The sequence below is a fragment of the Otolemur garnettii genome, unplaced genomic scaffold (assembly GCF_000181295.1).
Source record: "Otolemur garnettii isolate 467f Iridium unplaced genomic scaffold, OtoGar3 scaffold00086, whole genome shotgun sequence".
Taxonomy (NCBI): domain Eukaryota; kingdom Metazoa; phylum Chordata; class Mammalia; order Primates; family Galagidae; genus Otolemur; species Otolemur garnettii.
In genome coordinates, this window is record NW_003852481.1 from 2,497,241 (window position 1) to 2,519,046 (window position 21,806).

The 21,806-nt window shown below is 37.1% G+C and overlaps 1 protein-coding gene across 1 annotated transcript in view; it reads right to left on the reverse strand.

Annotated features, from left to right (window-relative positions):
• ARHGAP20 (Rho GTPase activating protein 20) overlaps window positions 1–21,806 on the reverse strand; it is a 90,335-nt gene that overhangs the window by 16,699 nt on the left and 51,830 nt on the right. The window contains exons 4-9 of the mRNA XM_012808153.2: window positions 20,921–21,070; window positions 16,604–16,645; window positions 15,594–15,678; window positions 12,249–12,326; window positions 9,895–9,961; window positions 7,329–7,517 (exon numbers count right to left, since the gene is read on the reverse strand). Coding sequence (XP_012663607.1) covers window positions 7,329–7,517; window positions 9,895–9,961; window positions 12,249–12,326; window positions 15,594–15,678; window positions 16,604–16,645; window positions 20,921–21,070 — 611 coding nt within the window. The remainder of the gene's footprint in view (window positions 1–7,328; window positions 7,518–9,894; window positions 9,962–12,248; window positions 12,327–15,593; window positions 15,679–16,603; window positions 16,646–20,920; window positions 21,071–21,806) is intronic.

The following is a 21,806-nucleotide window of genomic DNA, read 5'->3' on the forward strand; positions in this document are numbered from 1 at the left end:
GAAGTGTCTCCATAAAGATGTTCTCCAGAAAGGGCAGTAAGGAGGAGAGAAGTGTCTCCATAAAGATGTGCTCCAGAAAGGGCAGTAAGGAGGAGAGAAGTGTCTCTGTAAAGATGTTCTCCAGAAACCAAGGTTTCATTACCTGATGCCCGCTCTGCTCCTGAGAACAGAGACAGAAAGCTAATGTCGTACATTTTTTTCTGTCCCTTGCCACTGCAAAGACTTTTGTGTTTCTTTTCAGTTCTCGACTTTAAAAAGTATGTTTAAGGTAGCATGGATGGATGCAAATATGAGTAAGCCTTACCCTTGCAAATGAAGTTTATAATCTAGTAGAGACTGAGGCTTGTCATGCTGGGGATGAAAACAAACAAATTAACAAATAAAATGTTACTGGGAGGAACAAAGTACCAAAGGTATCTGAGGCAAGGAAGTCCTTCCTACCTGGCAGGAGGGAGGGGAGTGAGCTTGGAGGTATTTGCACTTGATTCATGTTTTTTTTTTTTTTTTCTGAGACAGAGTCTCACTATGTCGCGTCACAGCTCACGGCAACCTCCAACTCTTGGGCTTAAGCAATTCTCTTGCCTCAGCCTCCCTAGTAGCTGGGACTATAGGCACCTGCTACAACACCCTGCTATTTTTTTGTTTGTTTGTTTCAATTGTCATTGTTGTTTAGCTGGCCTGGGCTGGGTTTGAACCCACCAGCCTTGGTGTATATGGCCAGCGCTATAACCAGTCTGCTATGGGTGCTGAGCCTTGATTCATATTTTTAATGAACAAGATTTCAAAAGATCTTGAGGGAGAGGGAGAGAGAGAAGGATCTAGCATAGTGACTCGCAAATAGGGAAGAACTCAATCACTTTTGAACAACAGTTGAAAATGAGGAGGGATTTAAGTAGAAAAAGACAGCATGAAGAAAACAGGAAGAAGTGGGAAAGGTCACGGGTAAATTATACTTTTATGATACCACAGTGTAAAAACATTTTTGGTGTCATCTGTGTCTAATTTTAACATGATAGTTAACAGATTTATACAAGATTTGATACATAAAAAGACAGTTCTTTAAGGTTCCACTTGTAAAAGTGGCTGACCTCCCTGCCCCTTCCCTGTAACACATACACACAGGTAACAACAAACCCAAACGACCTACCCAAAGGCTCTAAAGAGTGACCCAACAGGGGAGAACCAGAGGCCTAAGTTTGAACTGGAAGAAGGGGATGCTGTGACACTGGGTTTTGCATCCTTAGAGCTTGTAGCCTGAAGACAGGCCCCAGGGCAGTGGAGACAACTAGAATTTAGAGACACCTGTACTCTGACGGGCCTGAGGAACTAGTGAACGGAGAGAGAGGTACCGACAGCAACTGTAAAGTGGGGGGGGGACCCCAGGAAGGATGAATCTGACACGGGAGCCCCAGATATTGTGTGGATACTCTGCCTAAACCTCTGGCTAACCCTGAAGCTTGCATTTGTGGGGCAGATTCACAATGGCTGTCAGTGAAGGTTGGTGGAGTGGAGCTCTGAGGAGCCCCAGTGAGCAGGCAGTGCCCACTCAGGGTTTGACTCCATGTTCTCCAGGGAGGGTGCACGGGAATTAGTCACTGAACTCTGCGGTGTGACATTTTCTTTCTGACACTCAGTGAAGCTACCCAGAGTTCAGGTTCAGCTCCCAATATTCCCTGAAACACGGAAGGAGTGAGCTTCAAGGAGGACACGGTCAGCGGTGTCCAGGGCTAATGTCCAAGAAGGCTTCTGTATTGCTTGCTTATTATGTAACTTCACATTTTACTTCACCAGGGTAACTTATTTGGGCCAAATATTTAAAAAGCCAAGTTGTGGGAGGAAAAGCAAATAATTAACATTCTACCAAATGACCTCAGACCGCATCTGCCCTTCACCTCCCTGGGTACAGCGAGCACATCATCACGTAACACTCAGGTGTGGAAAGCTCTTTGGCTCTAGAGTCAGGAGTCCACACGGACTCCTGCTTCAGATACTTATTTGGGTGAATTACTTCTTTTCCTCAACTTCCAAAGTAAAAATTAAAAATTGCCTGTTCCTTAGAAATTTATTCAGATGATTCTGTAGGAAAATGTCTGAAGTACTACTTTTCCCAGGGCATAAGTCACAGAAATCTAGATTAAAGCTGTCAAGGCACCAGTCGCCTCCTCACGGGGGGCCTCCCCTCTGCATCCACTGTCCATTTGGTTTCACAGCCTTGGCGAGGTCTGCAGACATGAAGGAATATCAATCCTCTGCTTAGCTGAAGCACTTTCTTCCTGCCCTGACATCCCAACCTCTGCCACTTTAAAGAACAGAAAACCAAACCCTTTATTAAATCTAAGAAGGGGTTGCTGTATGTCTAGCAATGTCAATCTGTGCAAATGTTTAGTATGTACTTGAATATACATGTTCAGTAGTTGTGCTCAGTCTGGTTTGTTCACACTTAACCCGATTTTATTTCTAAAACTATCAGACTGATTTTTTTTAGCTTTTACACACTTAAGAAGAATGCTCTGTCAAGAAGTGTTGACAGTGTCCCATGAGTGTTGACAGAAGACACAGTAGAAATTGAGTCCTCTACTTTATCATAAATACTGTCAGCTGTAGCCATGCCTTTTATTTACAGCATTCAGACTGAGAGTTCAGGTTCCCCCTGGGACTGGGAAAAAAATTTCATTAAGGTTTACTTTCTTGCATAGCTTTTAATGCAAAGCTCTTTCTCAACGTCAAAAGCTGATGAAAAAGCTACTACTACAAAATAAGGGTAATGTAATTGTAAAGAAAAATAAAGTCATGTAAACTAGATTTCTAGATAATTCTGCTAAGATTCAGGCTAGTGTTTTCTCATGCTTTAATTAGGAAACTGAATATTATGATTTACAATTCTTAAAACTTTGTGCTTATATAATAACCACAGCAACAACAAACTTTGATTAGAATTCTGTTCTGGGCATATAGCTCCCCAAATTAATGATACATGCCCCCAACTTAGAGTAGGCAACACATGGGGAGAACAGTGGAATGAAGGGCAGACAGATGATGTGTCCTGTGTTTTGCCATCTCCCATAAAGGTTCAGTTCAGGCTGGAACTCCCCACTCCACTCAGTTTTCTCCATACCAGGGGGACTAAGTCATTCAGTCTTTCATTTAACTTCTGTCCAGTTCTATCACTGGACTAAGCACCCTGGGATGAGTTCCCAGGTCTTAAGAAGCTCACAGCATAAAGATACATGTGTATATATAAAAGCAAATAATCATGATGTAATTTTTAGTATTTTATGCTATAGATGTATAAAGTGCTCTGACCACTGGCGTGAAGGAACAAAGATTTCCTAGAAGTGACACGTGAGTTGGGCCTAGAGGTCAGATCTTTGAACGTCTGTGTCTTGAACCCTCCATTACAGCTGTCCCACTGGGGACCAATCACCCCAAGGATGAGTCACAGTGATCTAAGTCTAAGGGTGGCTATTGCCATTCTGCTTTCAATGTAAGACTATTTAGTAGGATTTCTTCTCCATGCTGAGGCAGAAATCTAAACATGTTAGGGATGACTATCCTTAACTAGGGCTGTGATGGTTAGCAGAGACATTTTCCTTAAGCTAACTAGAGACTCTCTAAGAAATGGAGATAAGAGTTTTGACTGTCTAATTGTGGCTTACTTTATTCAGGTGGCTTAAACATAAAATATTAATTGTTCTCAGCCACTACTCTAATAGAAATTATCTATTGTTCTCAGCCAATACTCTAATAGAAGTTTTCCTCTCTTTTATATCCATTAACCCTGGAAACAACATAAGATTTTCTGCAGAAGAGACCATGCAAAATTTCTACTTCTTAGAATTAAACAGTTTAAGAATTTTGTGGATTTTTTTTTTTTGGTTAAAACTTGTAGATAGGGGGGTCTCACTATGTTGCCCAGGCTGGTCTTGAACTCCTGGCCTCAAGTGAGGAGGGATTCAGTCTTCAGTCTCCCAAAGTATGGGGATTATAGGTGTGAGCCACTGTACCCAGTCTTGGATTTCAAATAGAATTTGATATTTTCTGACTATCACAAGTGATACTTGGTAAAATTCTACATATTATAATATATGCAGAAAAGAAGTGTTAATTCATTTTTCCTGTTAGAAGTCAGGTGAATAGTTGGTATGTGAACAAGGGTAGAGAAACAGGGTGAAGGGACTCTTGTTCTTACGCTGATTTCTTCATAAGGGGTGTCCTTTTTTATTCTGATTTATGTTAGGAATGAGGTGGGGCACAAAGTAGGAAAGGCGTCTTAAGTGTTGACTTTAAAGTACATGACATTTTGACAATTGCATAGTCATTTTTAAATTTTACTATAGGATGGAGGTACAAATGTTTTGGTTATATAAATTGCTTCTGTACAGCTTTGAGCCAAAGCTGTAAGTGTGCTCATCATCAGGACAGTGTACCCTATACTGGTTAGGTGTGAATTTACCCACCTGCTCCTCCCCCTCCCCCCCAACTACTTGATTTCTGATCATTGCTATATCCATATGTGCATACAGTGTCGATCATCTAGTTCCAATTTAATAGTGAGTACATATGGTATTTGTTTTTCCATTCTTGTGATACTTGAAAGAATGGCTTCTGGTTCCATTCAGGTTAATAGAAGAGGTATCAGTTCACAAGTTTATTTTTTTATGGCTGAGTAATATTCCACAATCTACATATATCACATTTCATTAATCCACTTATGTACTGACAGGCACTTGAAATGTTTTCACACCTTTGCAGTTGTGAACTACACTTCCATAACTTTTCAAGTTTTCTACATATAATATCCTTGATTTTGTGTATTGACTTGCAATTTTGCTATTCAGCCCCTTATGGAAAAAGTTTGCTGATGCTGTTCCAAAATCAGTGGTTTATAAAGTGGTTGGTCATCAAAGTCTTCTGTATTAAGAAAACCCCATGTAAATGGTTCGCCTGTAATGTTTTAGTTGTGCAGGTGATTCTGATGCTCAGCTGGGCCTTCCTACCATTGTCTGTGGTTAATCAATCATCTACTGCTACGGTCACTGTTACCCTAATTTCCTACCGAGAGAAACTAAGCAGAGGATGCCAACATTTTAATTGAGCAAAACTGGGTAAAAACTCTTAAGATGATTCAATGAACCCAGATTATTAGCCAAACTCATTAATAAAACTGAAAGGGACTTAGAGAAATCGTTGTGAAAAACATGGGTATTGAGGTAGAAGAGTAGGAGAATATTATTCTCCTCAGCCTAGCTATGCCCTTTCTATCTTTAGCTAACATCAAGAAGTATTAATTGGGTACTTACATATGCCAGGCACTGTTCCAAGTATTGAGAATACAGAAGTGAACAAAAAAGACCAAAATCTTTGCCATCATGGATCTTACATTTTAGTGGATGGAAAACCGTAATATCTCTGTAGCACTCTTTCAAAGTGGCCCAAGAATGTCAGCAAACAGTCTGAGGGTCCCCACACTCAATTTACCATTATACATGTGTAATAGAAGGTGACTGGAGCAAATTAAAGGTAAGCCTGTTGGCAAGATGAGGAAGCCCATGACAAATGATGTACTGATGTACTCATAACTTAAGTAAAGCATAGTAACATTGGGTCATCAAGAGAAAGTGACAAAAATTACAAAAAAAAAAAGAGAGACAGTGACAGTGGCTGATATGCATGTTTGTGGGGATATGTTAAGACTGCCAGTATAGGGCTGGTCACTAGTGCTAGGAAGCTGTCCTGCTGCTGTAAGATTTCTTCTGGCTGTGTTTAGAGTTCATCCAGAGATAGACTTTTGCTTGGAGGAAAGTAGGAAAGCAGGTCAAAGAAGCTGAGATAATCTGCAAGACCTAGATTATCATGGTAACCATGGAATTCAGTATGGCTGGGGGTGGGGAGGCTCATTCGTTAATCCTCTGTACCACTGGGCCCCTCAGAAACTGACTGAGGGAGGCAGAGATCTTCCCATCTCTTCCCTGAGGAATCTTAATTTGTACTTTACGTGAGTGAGAAATAAAAATTAAAAGATAAAAGGGATATAAAAGATAAATGGATAGAGAAAACGATGAAGCTTCATAGGCTACAAGGAGGCAGAAGGAGTCCAGGTTTCCCCCGAGGAAAAAACATAATGAACATAGCCTGGGTGAGGAGAAGAGAGGGCAGTTACAACTCTTTTTCTCCAATAAAGTGCTAAAACCTTAAATTAGTAGGGAGGAAAATACGTTTCACACTGGTGTTGCAATTATTTCAGAAACGATAACCCTAAGTGTTTTAGCATGAAAATAAAATTATAAGTTAATTTAAAATACATTAAGGAAAGTTCAGTTTAAAAGGATTTTGGTGTATATTAACACTTAACGCATGAAACAATGAGTGCTGATTTGTCCTAAGTTTGGATAGCTATAGAAATTTTTCTTAAAGTATGTTTATTCTGCAATGAGGTTAAAAACAGTATGATTAACTTTCCCATTCATGCTACATCAACTGAGTAACACAGAGATGGAGAATTTCAGACTTTCACCTGGCGTTCAGTCCTTGCCAATAATCTGTCATGTGGCAGGAAGGCGGCCTCAGTGATCTCCCAAGGTCCATGCCATCCTTTCACCATTACTCCTTGGGCAATGCCACTGTTCACTGCCTACCTACTTGGTTCAGAAGAGTAGCTGCAGAAATTCAACTTCAATTTTCTACTACCCCCCCCATACTCTTAGCAATTTGTTTCTTATACAATATTATATACAGACTGAAAGATTAAAGCTCAAAATTTAAGTTAAGGTAAGTTATAATGCTCTTATGTTGAACTTTTTTTTAGAATTGTAGAGTTTTTATTATGCGGTGAATAAGAGATAGCTATGTTCATAGGAAATTCATATTAGATTAGTAGGCTGAGGGGAGACATCTGTAGAAATCATCTTTATCATACCAAGATCCAGGTAGGGCATCCCGGTCTCTGACACCCATCCCTGACAGCCTCCTTTTGTAACGTGACCATTTCGGGGGAACACACAGCGTGCATTACTGTACAAAGACGGCATTGAAGCCCCTGCAGCCCTGCCTGGGGCCTTCGACTCTGCAGCTGGCATGAGGTTAAAGGGGACAGAATGGTGACTAAGAAGGGATGGACCATATTACTATTAGTTGCTGGTTATAAGCCAGTCATGCCTATTGCTGCTTTATAAAACAAAACTCCATCTTTCCTTTTGAAATATTTAGTAAATTTCAAAGGAAAAATACCTCATCTGGCTGAAAACTTGGGTCTTTGCTTTTGTACTGAATTTGTGTTCAGAAATGAAAACTTGTGCTGAAAGCAGCTCCATGAGGGAGACGCGACTCACCACTCAGGTGCTGGGCTGCAGCCAGGCGGCTGGGCTTCAGGACGAACTGGCACTGCATCTCCCGGGGCAGCTCCTCCATGAGGAAGGGCTCTTGGAAGTTGAAAGGGGTGGTAGAGTCCTTTGATCCCGGTGTCAAGAGAGCAGTGTCTCGAAGGTGGCTCATTTTAATTCCATAGGGATATTCATGCCCTACATATAAAAATCTAAATGTAGATGTCAGACTGACTGGTACTGTGATCATGTGTGCTACAAACAGAATATACAACAACACAGGTTTATTACAGTTGGAGACCCTTGCATAATGCTGGTGGGTCCTTCCAAAGTCATTTTAAGGAGAGGTGGAGAAGACTAAAAGACTATTTTGTTTGGAATAAATGCATAGATCAGTTTCTGAGTTGCATAATATTGACTCTTTGTATGTCTCCATCTTAGAATACTTAAAGGTATTCTAGTTTCTCCTTTGACATTAACTAGATCTACATATCTTCAGCAAATCTAACCTTCATTCAGGCTCAAATCTATGACTTAAAATATTTACTTATTTTACAAGTATCGTAAGGACCGTTAGTGGCTAATTATTTAAATAATAGAAACAAAGAATGATATATGTCAAGCACCACTATCATTGTTATTATCTACCACATGATGTCTGTCTGATAAAGGCATTTCATTACTTTTTATTAGTTACATTATTAGGGTTGCTCGAGAGCACGGGCCCTGGTTTGATTTATGCTTCCCTCCTGCTGCTGCCCTCTGAGGTCAGTGTTCATAGGCAACAATCAGAAGGAAGACAGCAGGGGATCAGAAATAGATACAAAAAGAAATCTACAAAACAGAAAAAGTAAACCCTGGACACCTGACTGCAATGAGATTTTGCTTTCTAGTACTCTAAGTAATTGCAATCTCTTAGTATACCTCAATACCACTGTGCTATAGACTTTTTAAGTACAGAGAATATGTTTCCTTTTATTTCTGACTTATTAATGAATGTAATTCAGTGAACTCTCACTCTTCCTTTCCACCTGGCACAGGCATACACTGTCAGTGTTCCATTAATACCAATTCCTTCAGCAGCTTCCAGGGATGAGGGCAAAAAGGCTTCTGTGACAGCCATAAAGCAAAATTAATTTATCAAAATAGCCAGCTGGCAAATCTATCACTGAAGTTTGCAAGGCACATTAAAATTCAAATATACAATTAAGAACTGCTGCCAAATCATGGAACAATGATCCCCTCATTTTTTAATCACATCCCCCCATCTCATTCAAGGGCTAATACTCCCAGCTTGGAGCTGGGAGCTAGGTAGGTATTATCTACCTAATTTAATTAAATTAACATATTTTATTAAAGTAATTGTGTATATTTAACTTAATGACAACTTTGTTGCTTATTGCTTTTATAAAAATGACAGTGTTATAAACAAAGCTGAAATGCTGTCAATTCTGTCCTCAGTTCTCATGTTCTAAGTTTGAGCATATACATTTTCTAGATTATTCAGATTACTTGAAACACACTAACTTACATAGTAGTGACCTCAGAGACAAAGGATTGTATAAGGTAATGCATAGTACGTGGTCTATACAGTGTCTGGCGGGTAGTAAGCATTTTAAAATTAACAGAACTTGTCATTCTCATTATTTTCATTATCTTAAGATTTGCTACAGACACTGTCCCTTATATTAAATGTTCTATTTCTGTTAACCACATTGAACAAAATACTGATCAAGAAATATTTTTTAGCTAAATGATTTTATTTTTAAATTCTTTTTAGTTACTTTTTTGAGACAAGAATTTTCCTTTGTCATCCTCGGTAGAGTGCCACGGTGTCATAGCTTACAGCAACCTCAAACTCTTGGGCTCAAGTGCCTACCACAACGCTCAGCTATTTTTTTAGAGATGGGATTTCGCTTTTTCTCAGGCTGGTCTTGAATTCCTGACCTCTGGTGATCTACCTACCTTGGCCTTCCAAAGTCCTAGGATTACAGGTACGAGCTACCATGGCTGGCCATAGCTAAATTATTTTCAAAAGGTGAGGTGTAACCCATTTGCCAATAATTACTGAAAACGAATGCTGGAAAATTTGGCTACAGAAAAAGCAAATAGGTTAATATCTTCTTTATAATGCTTAAGAAAGTTCTGGGCACAGAGCAGGTATCATGTAGTCACTAATGGATTAATATTATATACCATAGAGACAACAAACAGGAAAAGGAATAGAAAATTCAAAACTGAATGTCAAAAATAAATATATAAAGAAAAAGGAATACCAATAAATATTGCTTTCTTACAGAAATTTTTTTATTTAAAGTTTGGCAAGGTAACTCTGTAAAGTGAAAAAGTAGAGAGGAAAATTTACATTTCTCAACTATACCATTAACTGCTTGAATGAGGAGATATTATTTGCTTGATATATGAGTAAATGCTTGATATATATTTATTAAATGGATATCATATGAGACCATTTAGTAGTACTTAAGATTAGGAGCATACAATCAATTCTCGGAGACACTCAGAATTATAATTAAAACAAAACCAATATGATCTTCAATTTTTTACAAAAACTTACCAATGAGTGGGTATGGTGCTGCTTCTTTGCCAGAAATGACCCATAACTGGTAATCTCTCTCAGTGCCCTTGGAGATAAAAGAATTAAAAGTTACAATACATCTTTTACATTTGGTGTTTGAATGAGGCCACATTTTTTGACATTTTTGTGCTTTTATACATCCGACTTGGGTTTATGACAGTGGTTATGGCTTTTGAAGTGTTGATACCTACAACCAACCTCCCTTTCCCCATCTCCAATAGAGGACTCAGAAATTCTGCCTTTTTCCATCCAGTGATGGCCAGGGATCCATGAACTGCAATGGAATTAGGCCCTCACTATATAGCAGCCCATGGAATGTGAAATTGTACTAGGCCCTTTTACAAAGAAAGAACAAACTTCCTGGTTCTATTATAAAAAGCTAATCTCTTCTTTAGAGTCCTGACATCTGCTATACCTGCAAATTTCTCAGAGAATATGGGTTTAACCTCCAACATGGCCCTGCAAAGACAACCTTAATATTCAGAAAGCCACAAATACTGCTATGATTAAAAAGTAAAATGTCAAAGGCTGATTATTAGCTCAGCTGCTTCTGAGCAGGAGAAGAATGGCCAAGAGGCTTTGAGGAGATAGGTAGTTGGCACAGTTTGCACTGGCTTGAATTTGGGTAAGTCCAGTCCTGGGCACAGAACAGACAAGAATTCTATCTAGAGAATAGGCCCAGTCATGGAAAACAATAAAATTGTTCACTAGCAGAATTATAACCCAACATCACTATAAATCCCACTTGAAAGAAATAATACTAAATTATACAGATTTTGCTAAATCCTCTAGGAGGGGTAACACAAAAACAGTTTAAATGAAGATAAATCTGTTGGCAATGTTTCATATCCTTGCCTTTAACTTGTGATTAAAAGTCAGGGGCCTGCCCTTACAGTGGAGGGTCCTGCCTGTGAAGAATACCACGCAAACCATTCCTCCTTCCCTCCTGGTTTGTCACTTCCTCTCTGACACATCCCCTAGCCAAAGTTTTTATTATAAACAGGAAGAGTAATCTAATAAAAATCTTCATTGTAGTATCTGAAAACATCATCATAATCCCTTAGAGTAGGTATAACCAAATAGCATCAATTCCTAGTCAAATAAATAAAAATTCTTCTGGTTTGAGGAGATTGAGCATTTTATCCAAAAGCATAGATAAGAAAGTGAATCTCTAAAACTATCCACTCTCTTCCGAAATATATTCACATAGGTTAGAAATAAATGCAGAGGTGCCTGCTTTATACAGTGCACACAAATTTAATTATACTTTAAATGTCTTACTATTAATAAAATAATCAGATTTCTTAACCCAATTGTTGGTTGCCCTGAGTTCTTAAGGGCTTACTATAGCACTGTGCACAAGCAAACCTAAATACAGTTAATATTATGCTATGTCTTAAATATGTTATCGGGTCACATAATAGTAACGGTGTACTTTAATATTCATAGATAATCTCATTCAAGAAATAGTGTTTAAAAGTGCTCTCCTTAGTTTCCATGTTTTTGAAAGTTAACTCCTTTTAATAAAAGAACCCCCTGTATGGAATGTTGATACAAGTAAGGAGGCAATGAGAAGAATCTTCCAGTTCGCTTCCTTCTCCCTCACTCTCCAACATTCCAATCTTCTCTACTACTAAAATTTCAAAAACTGACCTCCGTCATAGAAAACAGAAAGGGACAAAAGTTAAAACCCAAACAGGGAGGAGTGTGGTCTGCGTACTGAAGCTCTTCAAATCCATGAGCTAATTCAAAGCTTGTCTTTTTATTTACCAATTCATTAGAGGTACCATCTCATTCTCAGGGGCTGGAGCCAGACAGTGAGTTAATGTAAAAATTCTACTGCAGAGCAAACCCTTCAGATTTCATCATCCTAAGACTGATTAAGTCTTGGATACAAACAACATAATTAGATGGGGGGGAGAAGTTGAATAGTGTTGACTAGGAAGGACAGAAGAGGTTGAAAACTTTCTCTATGTTGATAATCTTAGACCAATTTTTTTTTGTATATTTATACAGCATATACAATAAAATATATTATCACCCAAAATTATAGTCCAAATGTTTTTCAGTTTACACCGGTTTTAAAATGAGTAGGACAGCACACATATATTAAAAGTTAATACAGGGTGGCCATAAAGTTTGTGTGTAAATTGCATATGAACTTTATGGCCACCCTGTATTAAAACTTTATTATCCTTAACTTCTACATTTCGGAGAATACGATATGACTGGTATCTTTAATAGCAGCTGTCTTATGATGAAAAGGATAATATTTATACAAATTTAATGTATCAAAGTGTGTTTTTATTAGATTATCTAGTAGAGTAACTTACAGTTATCCCTAGCATTGAAAATAACATGCTGATAACTTCATTCGCTGTATCTGAATTCTTTACTGTTATAGTTTTAGACTGTAGGAAAAAAAAGAAATAAGAAATACAGCTATGAATAAAGACTTCTAAAACAGGCAAAGAAATAATCATTCTCAAATGATTATCCAAAGACAAAGCTTGATTTCTTATGAAAGGAGTAAATCACAAGACTTAAGTAGAACACAGTTGAGTATAATTTATATTTGTTCCCTTTTATACTATGCCTTTTTAATAAAACATTTCCCTCAAAATAAAAGATGTGTAGCCCACAAAATATATAAGCTTAAACAAGTAGGGAAAAGACTAAATATATTTCAGAGAAAGCACAGGGATCCAGCTCCCAATTAAAAAACAATCAGTGAGGCTGGTCCATTGCCTCATATTCCATATTCCTTATCATTGTATTTCTGTAATGCAGTGATTTTCAACCAGGGTGCTGCGGCCATAAAAATTGGTGTGCCATAAAAGTTTTAAAGGTCATTAATTAAATTACTTTTGAAAGCAATTCAAAGTACAGTAAGTATATTCTCTTCTCTCTCTCTTTTTTTTGATCAACATAATTTAAGTGTGGCATGCAGGTTCAAGTGTGCTGTGAGATAAAAAAGGTTGAGAAACACTGTCATAAAGTCGTGGATAATAAGATGAAGAGAACTGAATCTCTTTTTTCCTGAGTACTATTTTCATAGCAGAGGGTTTTATTTCTTTGTATGATATAAAGTCAGTTCAGGTAAACTCAGCATAATAACTGGTTACAAAAAAAGATTTAAAGCTTAGAATTTTAAAAAATCATTTATTAAGTACTATGTGTCAGATGCTATGGTTACTATGATTTTGATTGTTGAAATATTTTCTTTTTTGAGACAGAGCCTCAAGCCGTCCCCCTGGGTAGAATGCTCTGGCATCACAGCTCACAGCAACCTCCAACTCCTGGGCTTAAGTGAGTCTTCTGCCTCTGCCTCCCAAGTAGCCGGGACCACAGGCACCCGTCACAATGCCTGGCTATTTTTTGGTTGCAGCTGTCATTGTTATTTGGTAGGCCTGGGCTGGATTTAAACCCGCCACCTTAGGTGTATGTGGCTGGTGCCTTAGCCAATTGAGCCACAGGTGCCGAGCCAGATTGTTGAAATCTTTAGAAGATTTCAAACCAATGAGTCTAGAAGAAAGAATTGAAAATTTCAGTAAGTTTAATTCTATTACCAAGTCTGCCATTGAATAGAATATCTATAATATCTGTGTTAAACTACAGCAAGAATAGCTACTTAAAAAGACAATTTGCAAAAAACAGAAAAGGATTTAGCAAGATTCTGAGATGTCTATAGAGCTCACTGAATTACCAAAAGACATTGTTAAAACATGAAACAATGCTGTGTTGTCAAAAATGGAATATTTATTATATATATATAGATAAGTTTTATATAAGACATCAGTTTTCAGGGCTATGTCTCTGACAGGGCTTAAAAGGCACAAATAAGAAGCATCAATGGAAATGCAATGATGTTAAAAAAATAAAAACAAAGCTAAGTGAAATCTACTAACAATTCATTACTTATTGTTCTATTAATAGTATTTCTTCCCTATGAGCCAATGACTTGACATGACAAATTGGCTCAAAATTGTTTAAGTGAATTTTAATTTTTACAAAAGTATTTTAAATGCATGGTTTTCAAATTGTACTCCTTATAATCCCTAGGACTATGCAACACTGTCCCAGAGCCCAACAGCAAAGTTTTGGAGCACCCAACCCAGCGTCCGTCTCCTATCAGAAGAGTGTCAGAGATAAGTTACAAACTGTTTCTGCTTTTTGAAAAAAAAATCTAAACAATGCTTTTATTATAATTTAAGGAAACTCTCTCATGAAGTCTTTTGTCAAGTTAAGAATGTACCGTCCCAATTATCTGATTTCTAAGGTAATGGTTTTTCTTAGTTCTAGGCACATATGTTCAAAATAGTAATTAGAGAAATTAATATTAATTTTCTTGAATGCCTTTCTGATACACAAAACAGATGAATTTCAGCAGATAAAGCTCTTTGTTTAATAAATAACAAAATAGATTAGCAGCAGTCACTGAGAGGCTGTACGTGAGTAAGAGACCAAGGTAATACTTCCCATACACACTCCTCTAGAGGGGAAATAACAGCAACCAGAGCTGAAACCAACCTGAAACCAACCTGAAAGAGACTCCTGCTGGGAAATCAACTTCATGGAGCAAAGGACAGAGTATGTGGCATTACCCTTGACTTTCCAGGGTACGAGCAATACAAACAGAGCATTTGACCTGACCAGATCTCTTATCTCTTCCAAAATGAGACTGATGCATCAGGCCTTGCTCTAGCACACCCTTTCCACACACTGAAAAGAAAGTGTTAAAAAAAATTCAAGGGTGTTTCTATGAAAATACTGAATATAATCAACTGCCCCAACAACTGAGTCCAAGCAGGCAGAAACAAGTGTGTTTTCTACTTTGCCACAGGAAATCTCTATAGTTTCATGCCATAAAAATTTGAGTATTTTCCTTAAGCAGTGATGTCCAGCACTAAGGTGTTGGTCAGCACATTTGCATAATTTTTGCTTTTGGCCAAAACAACTGTTTTCCACTACATAGCTCCCACAGACAAAACTATTCCGTGTGATCTAGAGCTGCTGTGAAGTCTGACAGTCCCTAGTACCATAAAAATATTTGTAAGTTTCCATCTTATTCATCACTGATAATATCTTGGCTCTTTTACAATATCAGTCATCAAATTATGCATAATAACTGGGGTTAAAGAAAACATTTGACCAATGTGATAAACACAGTGAGGCGGAAAAATGCTGATCCTTTAAAAATGTTGCCTTTCCCAGATCATCCACTAATTAACCTGAGGGATTCCATTCATAAGAACTCAAAGAATAAACTTGTCAAACCCCCCTCTCTACTTAAGAAATGACAAATTGGAAAAAATTGCTTAATAATAATAGGAAATACCTCTTTGCAGAAAAAGCTTTACAAGTCTCTACAGCTGATATTGATAAAGACTCAGAGAAACATTCATGCCAGAGGTAGGAAAGAGAATCTGGCAAGCAGTGCTCTTTCCAAACATAAATGTTAAATACTGTAGTGAATATGAACTTCTCTTGCTTCATGTTCTCTAGAGTTTCATCTTCATATATACAAAGACATAGATAGGAAAATGCGTTTCCCCTGCGCGATTTCTAAATGCCTACTTTTCAGAGCACATACACAGTCTGTCTGCCTATTTTTAATCCATGGCATTCTGCTTTATGCAGGGACTTGGAATTTAGTTTTCTGGCTTACAAACACTTACATAGACACAATTCCCAATGTCCTTGGCGAAGATTTTGAGGGGAATGCTCTTCGGGTAGTCCTTCTCTTTCTCTAGATTGATGTATCTAATCAAATGCAACAACAACCCAAAACAACACTGAGTCAGATGGAATTTGCTAATGGATTATTTTTTAAAAAAAATCAATCTATATTGCTAATATTTTCAATATATTTATATGCTATTTTTAAAGACAGATGAGAAGACTCAGCAAAGTCAGATTACATAATGGGTTGGATGAGAATAAAAAAAATTTCAGGACATTAGGTTTGGGCACAAAAAAGAATGGGGCCTTCATGTCAAATGAGGTTCGAGAAGCACAATAAGGTTACGGTGCTTCTGTGTGATATTTTATCCTTAAACCTTCCCTGCCCTCTCTGGACAGGTCCAGCACCTTACTGGTAAGAACAGGGGCATATGAAATACTTTACGAGACCACAGTACTTGCTACCAAGTGACCTTTTACTCTCCTCTAGCTCTCTAATGGAGTGTAAATCTTGGTTATCCCATTGCTTGCTAAGGGAGAGAGGAGAAAGGTGGGGAGGACTGTGGCTCTAATGGATGAGAGAGACCAAGTCCATCTGTTAGTCTGTATGCTCAATGGTGGGGTTAATAATGGATTTTTTTGAGCTGCTCAGCAGAAACCCCTGCATTTATGGACACTTAGTATGTACTTTGTGGAAACTGTTATTTCCAGTTGGTAGACTGGAGACAACCAAAAGAAATGGAAGATATTATTGACTAATTTCTGTCTAAAACGATCTAACTAGACCTCAATGTTCTCCTTCCTAGAAAATAAGGAATATATGTAGTTAAAGAACATTATTTATAGCAAGTACTAGCTAATGAATAATCTAAACAGCAGCTTATTTTTAGGACAAATGAACAATTTCTACTAAGGAGAAGGGTAATAATAGGGGGTGCATCTCTGCAGAAAAGGTTTTAATTTATTGTGGATTAAAGATTAAAAATATGTATACTGAAAAAAGTACCTCTGAAGGAGAGAAAGCCATTTGTCTTTTTGCTCTGGAGAACTGCAATCAAAGAAAAAGGAAGAGAAAAATCACATAAACTACTTGGTGTTAACGGATTTAACACTGTCAGTCCACATCAAAGTATGAACAGCCTGTTGTTATTGATACCATTGCACATGTGAGATGCAACCTCAGCACAATTTTGTTCTGGAGAATCCTGTGGTGAAAATACTCTTTTAGAAAGATCACACAGTCAAGTATAGCTGTATTCAATTAATTCTCCTGGATGAATCCAAGACAGACCCTCTTTTCCACTTTATATTTTTTTTTTGTTTTTTTTACAAGTAGTAGTAGATCAGTAAGAGGTAGCTCTTAACAATGGAAAGGTTACTTAATTTGGAATCCAACACCTGGTTTTTCCACATCTGTAAAACTGGGTTAATTATCTCACAGTGTTTTTGTAGCTTAAAGGGCCATACAAATAGAAAGTATGCTTAATATTGAGATTAAAGAGATTAAGGAGAAATTTGGCATATGGATAAAAATCTCTTGGCCCAGAAACCTGCCTGTTGTCAGGAACATACAGCAGAACTATAATTTAGTAAATTAGTTCACAGAAAACTTATTCTTAATTACTATCACCTGATTAAAGTCAAACCATTTACAACTCAATAACTATTGATTCATAATTTTGTGCTGATGTCATAGCTGCACTTCATTCTTAAAGTTAGAAATAAAATTAATTGATTCCTATATGGTGTTGTCACAAGCTTTTAAAGCCATATTTCTAATCTCTTTAGAGAAACTGGAAACCCTAGTTATTTTCTTGCTCTAAAAAAACACTTCAAAATATTTGTAATTTGTTTCTAATGTTGTTTAGCACATTATATCTTTTTTTTTTTTTAGCATTAACCATGCAACTTCGTCTTTCACGATTTCTCACTATCTTCTCTAAAAAAGATTTTCTAGGTTCAAATTTTCTAGATTTATGTCAAGTCTTATGTTTAGCTAAAATACATGTTGAAGATAGATGAGAAATTTTCTTCAGATTCATTATTGTTTTCCAAAACAGTTAAAGAATGCTGCCCCTTTAAGATACTTAGTGTTTTTAAACTTTGAATTGACAAAAAAGATTTACAGAGAAAACAGTGCAAAGCTTAAGTGTATAGCTCAAAGAATGTTTTCCAAATTGAACACATAACCATTTATATTGGAGTATCTTCACATTTTCTGAATATATTTTCACTTCTATTCTGCAGGGAAGGCAAGTATCTTTTAATTAAGATATTGTAGTTTTCAGTTATAGAATTTCTATTTGACCAAATTAAAATATTTTCTATTTCTCTGCTGATATTTCCTACCTTTTTATTAATTTCAATTGGATTATCATTTTATCTATCACGGATACTTGTGAAAACTAATTTAAAGATCTTTTCTAGTAATTTAACATCTGGGCCATCTCAGGCTAGCTCACTATTGATTAACTTTTCTCTTTCCTTGTTCTTCATGTGTCAAGACATTTTAGATTACATTCTGAACATTATAAACGTATTTTGCTGTATTTGCAAAAAAATGTTGATGTTTTTGTTTTAGCTAGCAACTAACTTGATTAGCCCAAGCCACAAACTCTGTTCCACCTGTGGTGGGCAGAAGTTCAGTACAATTCTTATTGTCATAGCTTCAACCTGCAAGCCTATTGTAGGCATGTGGGGGGTCAGCAATCAAGGGACTTGAACAGTGTCTAGACACAGAATTCATAGCTCCCCTTTTCTGATACCTTTATGAGATTTCTCTCTGCATGTTGCAATGGCTGTGTTTGACTGGGACTCTGTATTTTGGTTCTTCAGACCAGAAAGGTAAGAATTTCTGTCAGTTTTATTTACCCTTCACCATTATGTGACTGCCTCTTGCCCTTGGGTGAAAGCCTTAAAACCAGGAAACTCAACTACTGATAGTGCCTTCTTCTGAATTTTAATTCCTCTTCAAAATCTACCAAATTTTGTTCATTTTCCAGAACCTCAGGTAGTTTTTGGCATTTTCAGTTGTTTTCTTGTAGGGCAGTCAGTCTGTTAAGACCCTACTTTGCATATCCAATGTACTCAGTACTATTATGAATTCAACCAATTTACAATCACTCACACTTTCATATGAACAACAGATCACAACTATAGCTCAAGATGAAGAAAGGAGGGAGGAAAAGGGGAGGTCAGATCCAGGAAGGGTGAATGGTGGGATCACACCTATGGTGCATAATGCAAGGGTACATGTCGGATCTATTAGTATACAATATAAATGTCTTAACACAATAACTAAGTAAACAAGATGAGATATATATTAACCAGTGTGATGTAAGAGTTCCTAATTCTATATGAAATCAGCACATTGTACCCCATAAATGCATTAATGTATACATGATCTATGTGTTTGATTTAATAAAAAAATAGAAAAAAACATAAAAGTTAATCACTGACTAACCCCCCTCCCCCCCAAAAGCCCTATTTTGTCATACCAGAGGAAGAACTCAACATTTTACTTTTTTAAAAATACATTTGATTTTTAAATAGTTTCAGATTTGCAGAAAAGTTACAAACATAATACAGACAGTCCCTGTTTACTTCTTCCCAGTTTAAATTTCTTCTAACGTTATTCTCTTAAATTACAATGGCCTATTCGTCAAAGCTATGAAACCAACCTTGGTACGTTGCCATCAACTAAATTCTTGACTCTATTCAGGTTTCACTGGTTTTTCCATTAATGTCCTTTTTCTGTTCTAGGAGCCAACCCAGAATACCACAGCACATTTAATTATCACATCTCCCTAGCAATTAATCTACGACAGTTTCTCTTTGCCTGTATTTGTTTCTTTGACAGTTTTGAGGACTGGTCAGTTATCCTGTAGAATGTCTTTCAGTTTGTGTTAGCTGGATGTTTTTCTCATCATTAGACTGGAATTATGGTTTTTATGGGGAAAAGACAACAGAGGTGAATTGTTCTTATCATTACATTGTATCAAGGAGTATATGATATCTACATAACATCACTGGTGATATTAATTTAACCTTGATCACTTGGTTAAAGAACCATAGTTGGAGCAATACAATATTACAGATATAAAACTTGTTTCCACATTCACCCCCTTCTTACTAAAAATGTTGCATGAAAATTCTTTCATTAAAGACATCATGTAGCCCTACCACTCCCATGAAATTGCTTCCCTTCACCTGTGACCAAGGAGATTAAGCAACAGGAAATGATAGTATCTATAGAAAAGATATATGTCTTGGAAAAGAAGATATGTATGTGTACACAGAGAAAGATACAAACATATTTCTTTCACAAAGTTCTTAAAATCTTGTGGTAGGCCAATAGTGTGTATCAGAGTTTATGACATTCCTGTCTTTTAATAAAGAAGATTAACAGCTTGGAAAAGTTTAATTATCTGGGCCTAGGATGACGCCTGAGGAGTCTGGTGGTGGTGGAAGAAAAGCTGAAAGCATCATGGGCATGTAATGGACACTAAGGGTAAAATAAATACTGGAATTGGAACATAGTTGTTCAAAATCATAGGTGTGAATTTTGATATGCTCACTCTGAACTGAAAAGTGCCAGTTAAGCCTGTTAAGAAAGGATGAACATTCTTTATTATGTATTCTCCAATACCATCCCTGCCTAGAAGTAAGTCTTGGGTAACTAACTGTTACTTCTTAAAATCTTAAGTTTTCTTGATTGTCACATCTCTTACAGATACTATATAAAAAAAACTGATACACAACTCAGGTAACCCAGTATTTCATGACATTAATTTTATTGTTATAATGAAAAATACTTCTTTAGAAAATTTTGGAGTATAAACCAGTTATTAAAACTTAATTGAGCTATTTTACAAAATTTGCTTCAGTTAAGGTCATTTCAGTGGTTTGAAAAGATGGGTAAGACTTGAAAGCGGAATATATAAAACAAATACCAAGGAGAGGGGATGTGAGAGGGAGTCCTGAAGATGGGACCAGTCTATTCCCCTTCCACATTCCTGGAAGTTCCCATCCCCCCAGTTGTTTCAGTAGAGCCCCTTTAAAAATCACTGGGCAAACCAAGGTAAATGACTATAAGAGTTCTCAGTTGTCCGCATTAATCAAAATCTCTCTGGGAGAAACTTAAGTCACAAAAGCATCTTGGTTGGGTATATGTGTCAAAAGATGAGTTAATGACTTCATAAACAGAATAAAATATTTTCATTCTAAAAATTTAGGGAATAAAATTTGCTTAAATTTTTCTCTCATCCTAGAAATCACCATAGCAGATAAACACTGTGAATACAGGAGAAGGTCTGGTTCTTACCTGAAAGTGGCCACAAAGTTGAGAGTGGGCCAGCCCAAGACAAAGGATTTCAGAGCATTGGTGTTCCCTTCTCCCACTTCGTCCACACAGCTTGCTGTCCACATATCAGTTAATTTTATTTTATTTTTCATTTTTAAATTATTGTTATACCTAGAAAGATAAAAACCAAAAGGACCTCTTCTTATTTTGTTTCTTGAATTTTATGGGAGATTCTGTACTTGCCATAAAAGTCTTATTCACTGTTTTTAAATTTTGGGTTAATATAGGGCTACATACGATTAGGTTACATACTTTGCTTTTTTAAGGTTAAAGTCCAAGTTGTAGTTGTGTCTTTCACTCAGGAAGTGTGCAATATCTCCATATAATGTACCCACTGGGTGAGAATTTACCAAACCCCAGCCTCCAGGCCCCCTCCTTGTACTGAACTGAGTTTTTCCTCTCGTGTGAGCATGTGGTTGTTCATCTACTAGCTTCAATTTTAATATTGACTACAAGTGATGTTATTTCTCCATCCTTGTGATACTTAGCTTAGGTGAATTTTTTTTAAATCTATCCAGGTTGTTATCAAAGATACAGACTCTCCATTGTTTTATGGTTGAATAGTATTCTATGGTATATATATTCCACAGTTTATTAATCCATTCATGTGTTGAAGGGCATTTGGGTTGTTTCCACATCTTTGCTATTGTGAATTGTGTTGCTATAAATATTCACATGCTGGCTTGGTGCCTATAGCTCAACCGGCTAAGGCGCCAGCCACGTACACCTAAGGTGGCGGGTTCGAATCCCCAGCCCGGACCCACCAAAACAACAATGACAGCTGCAACCAAAAAATAGCCGGGCGTTGTGGCGGGCGCCTGTGGTCCCAGCTACTTGGGAGGCAGAG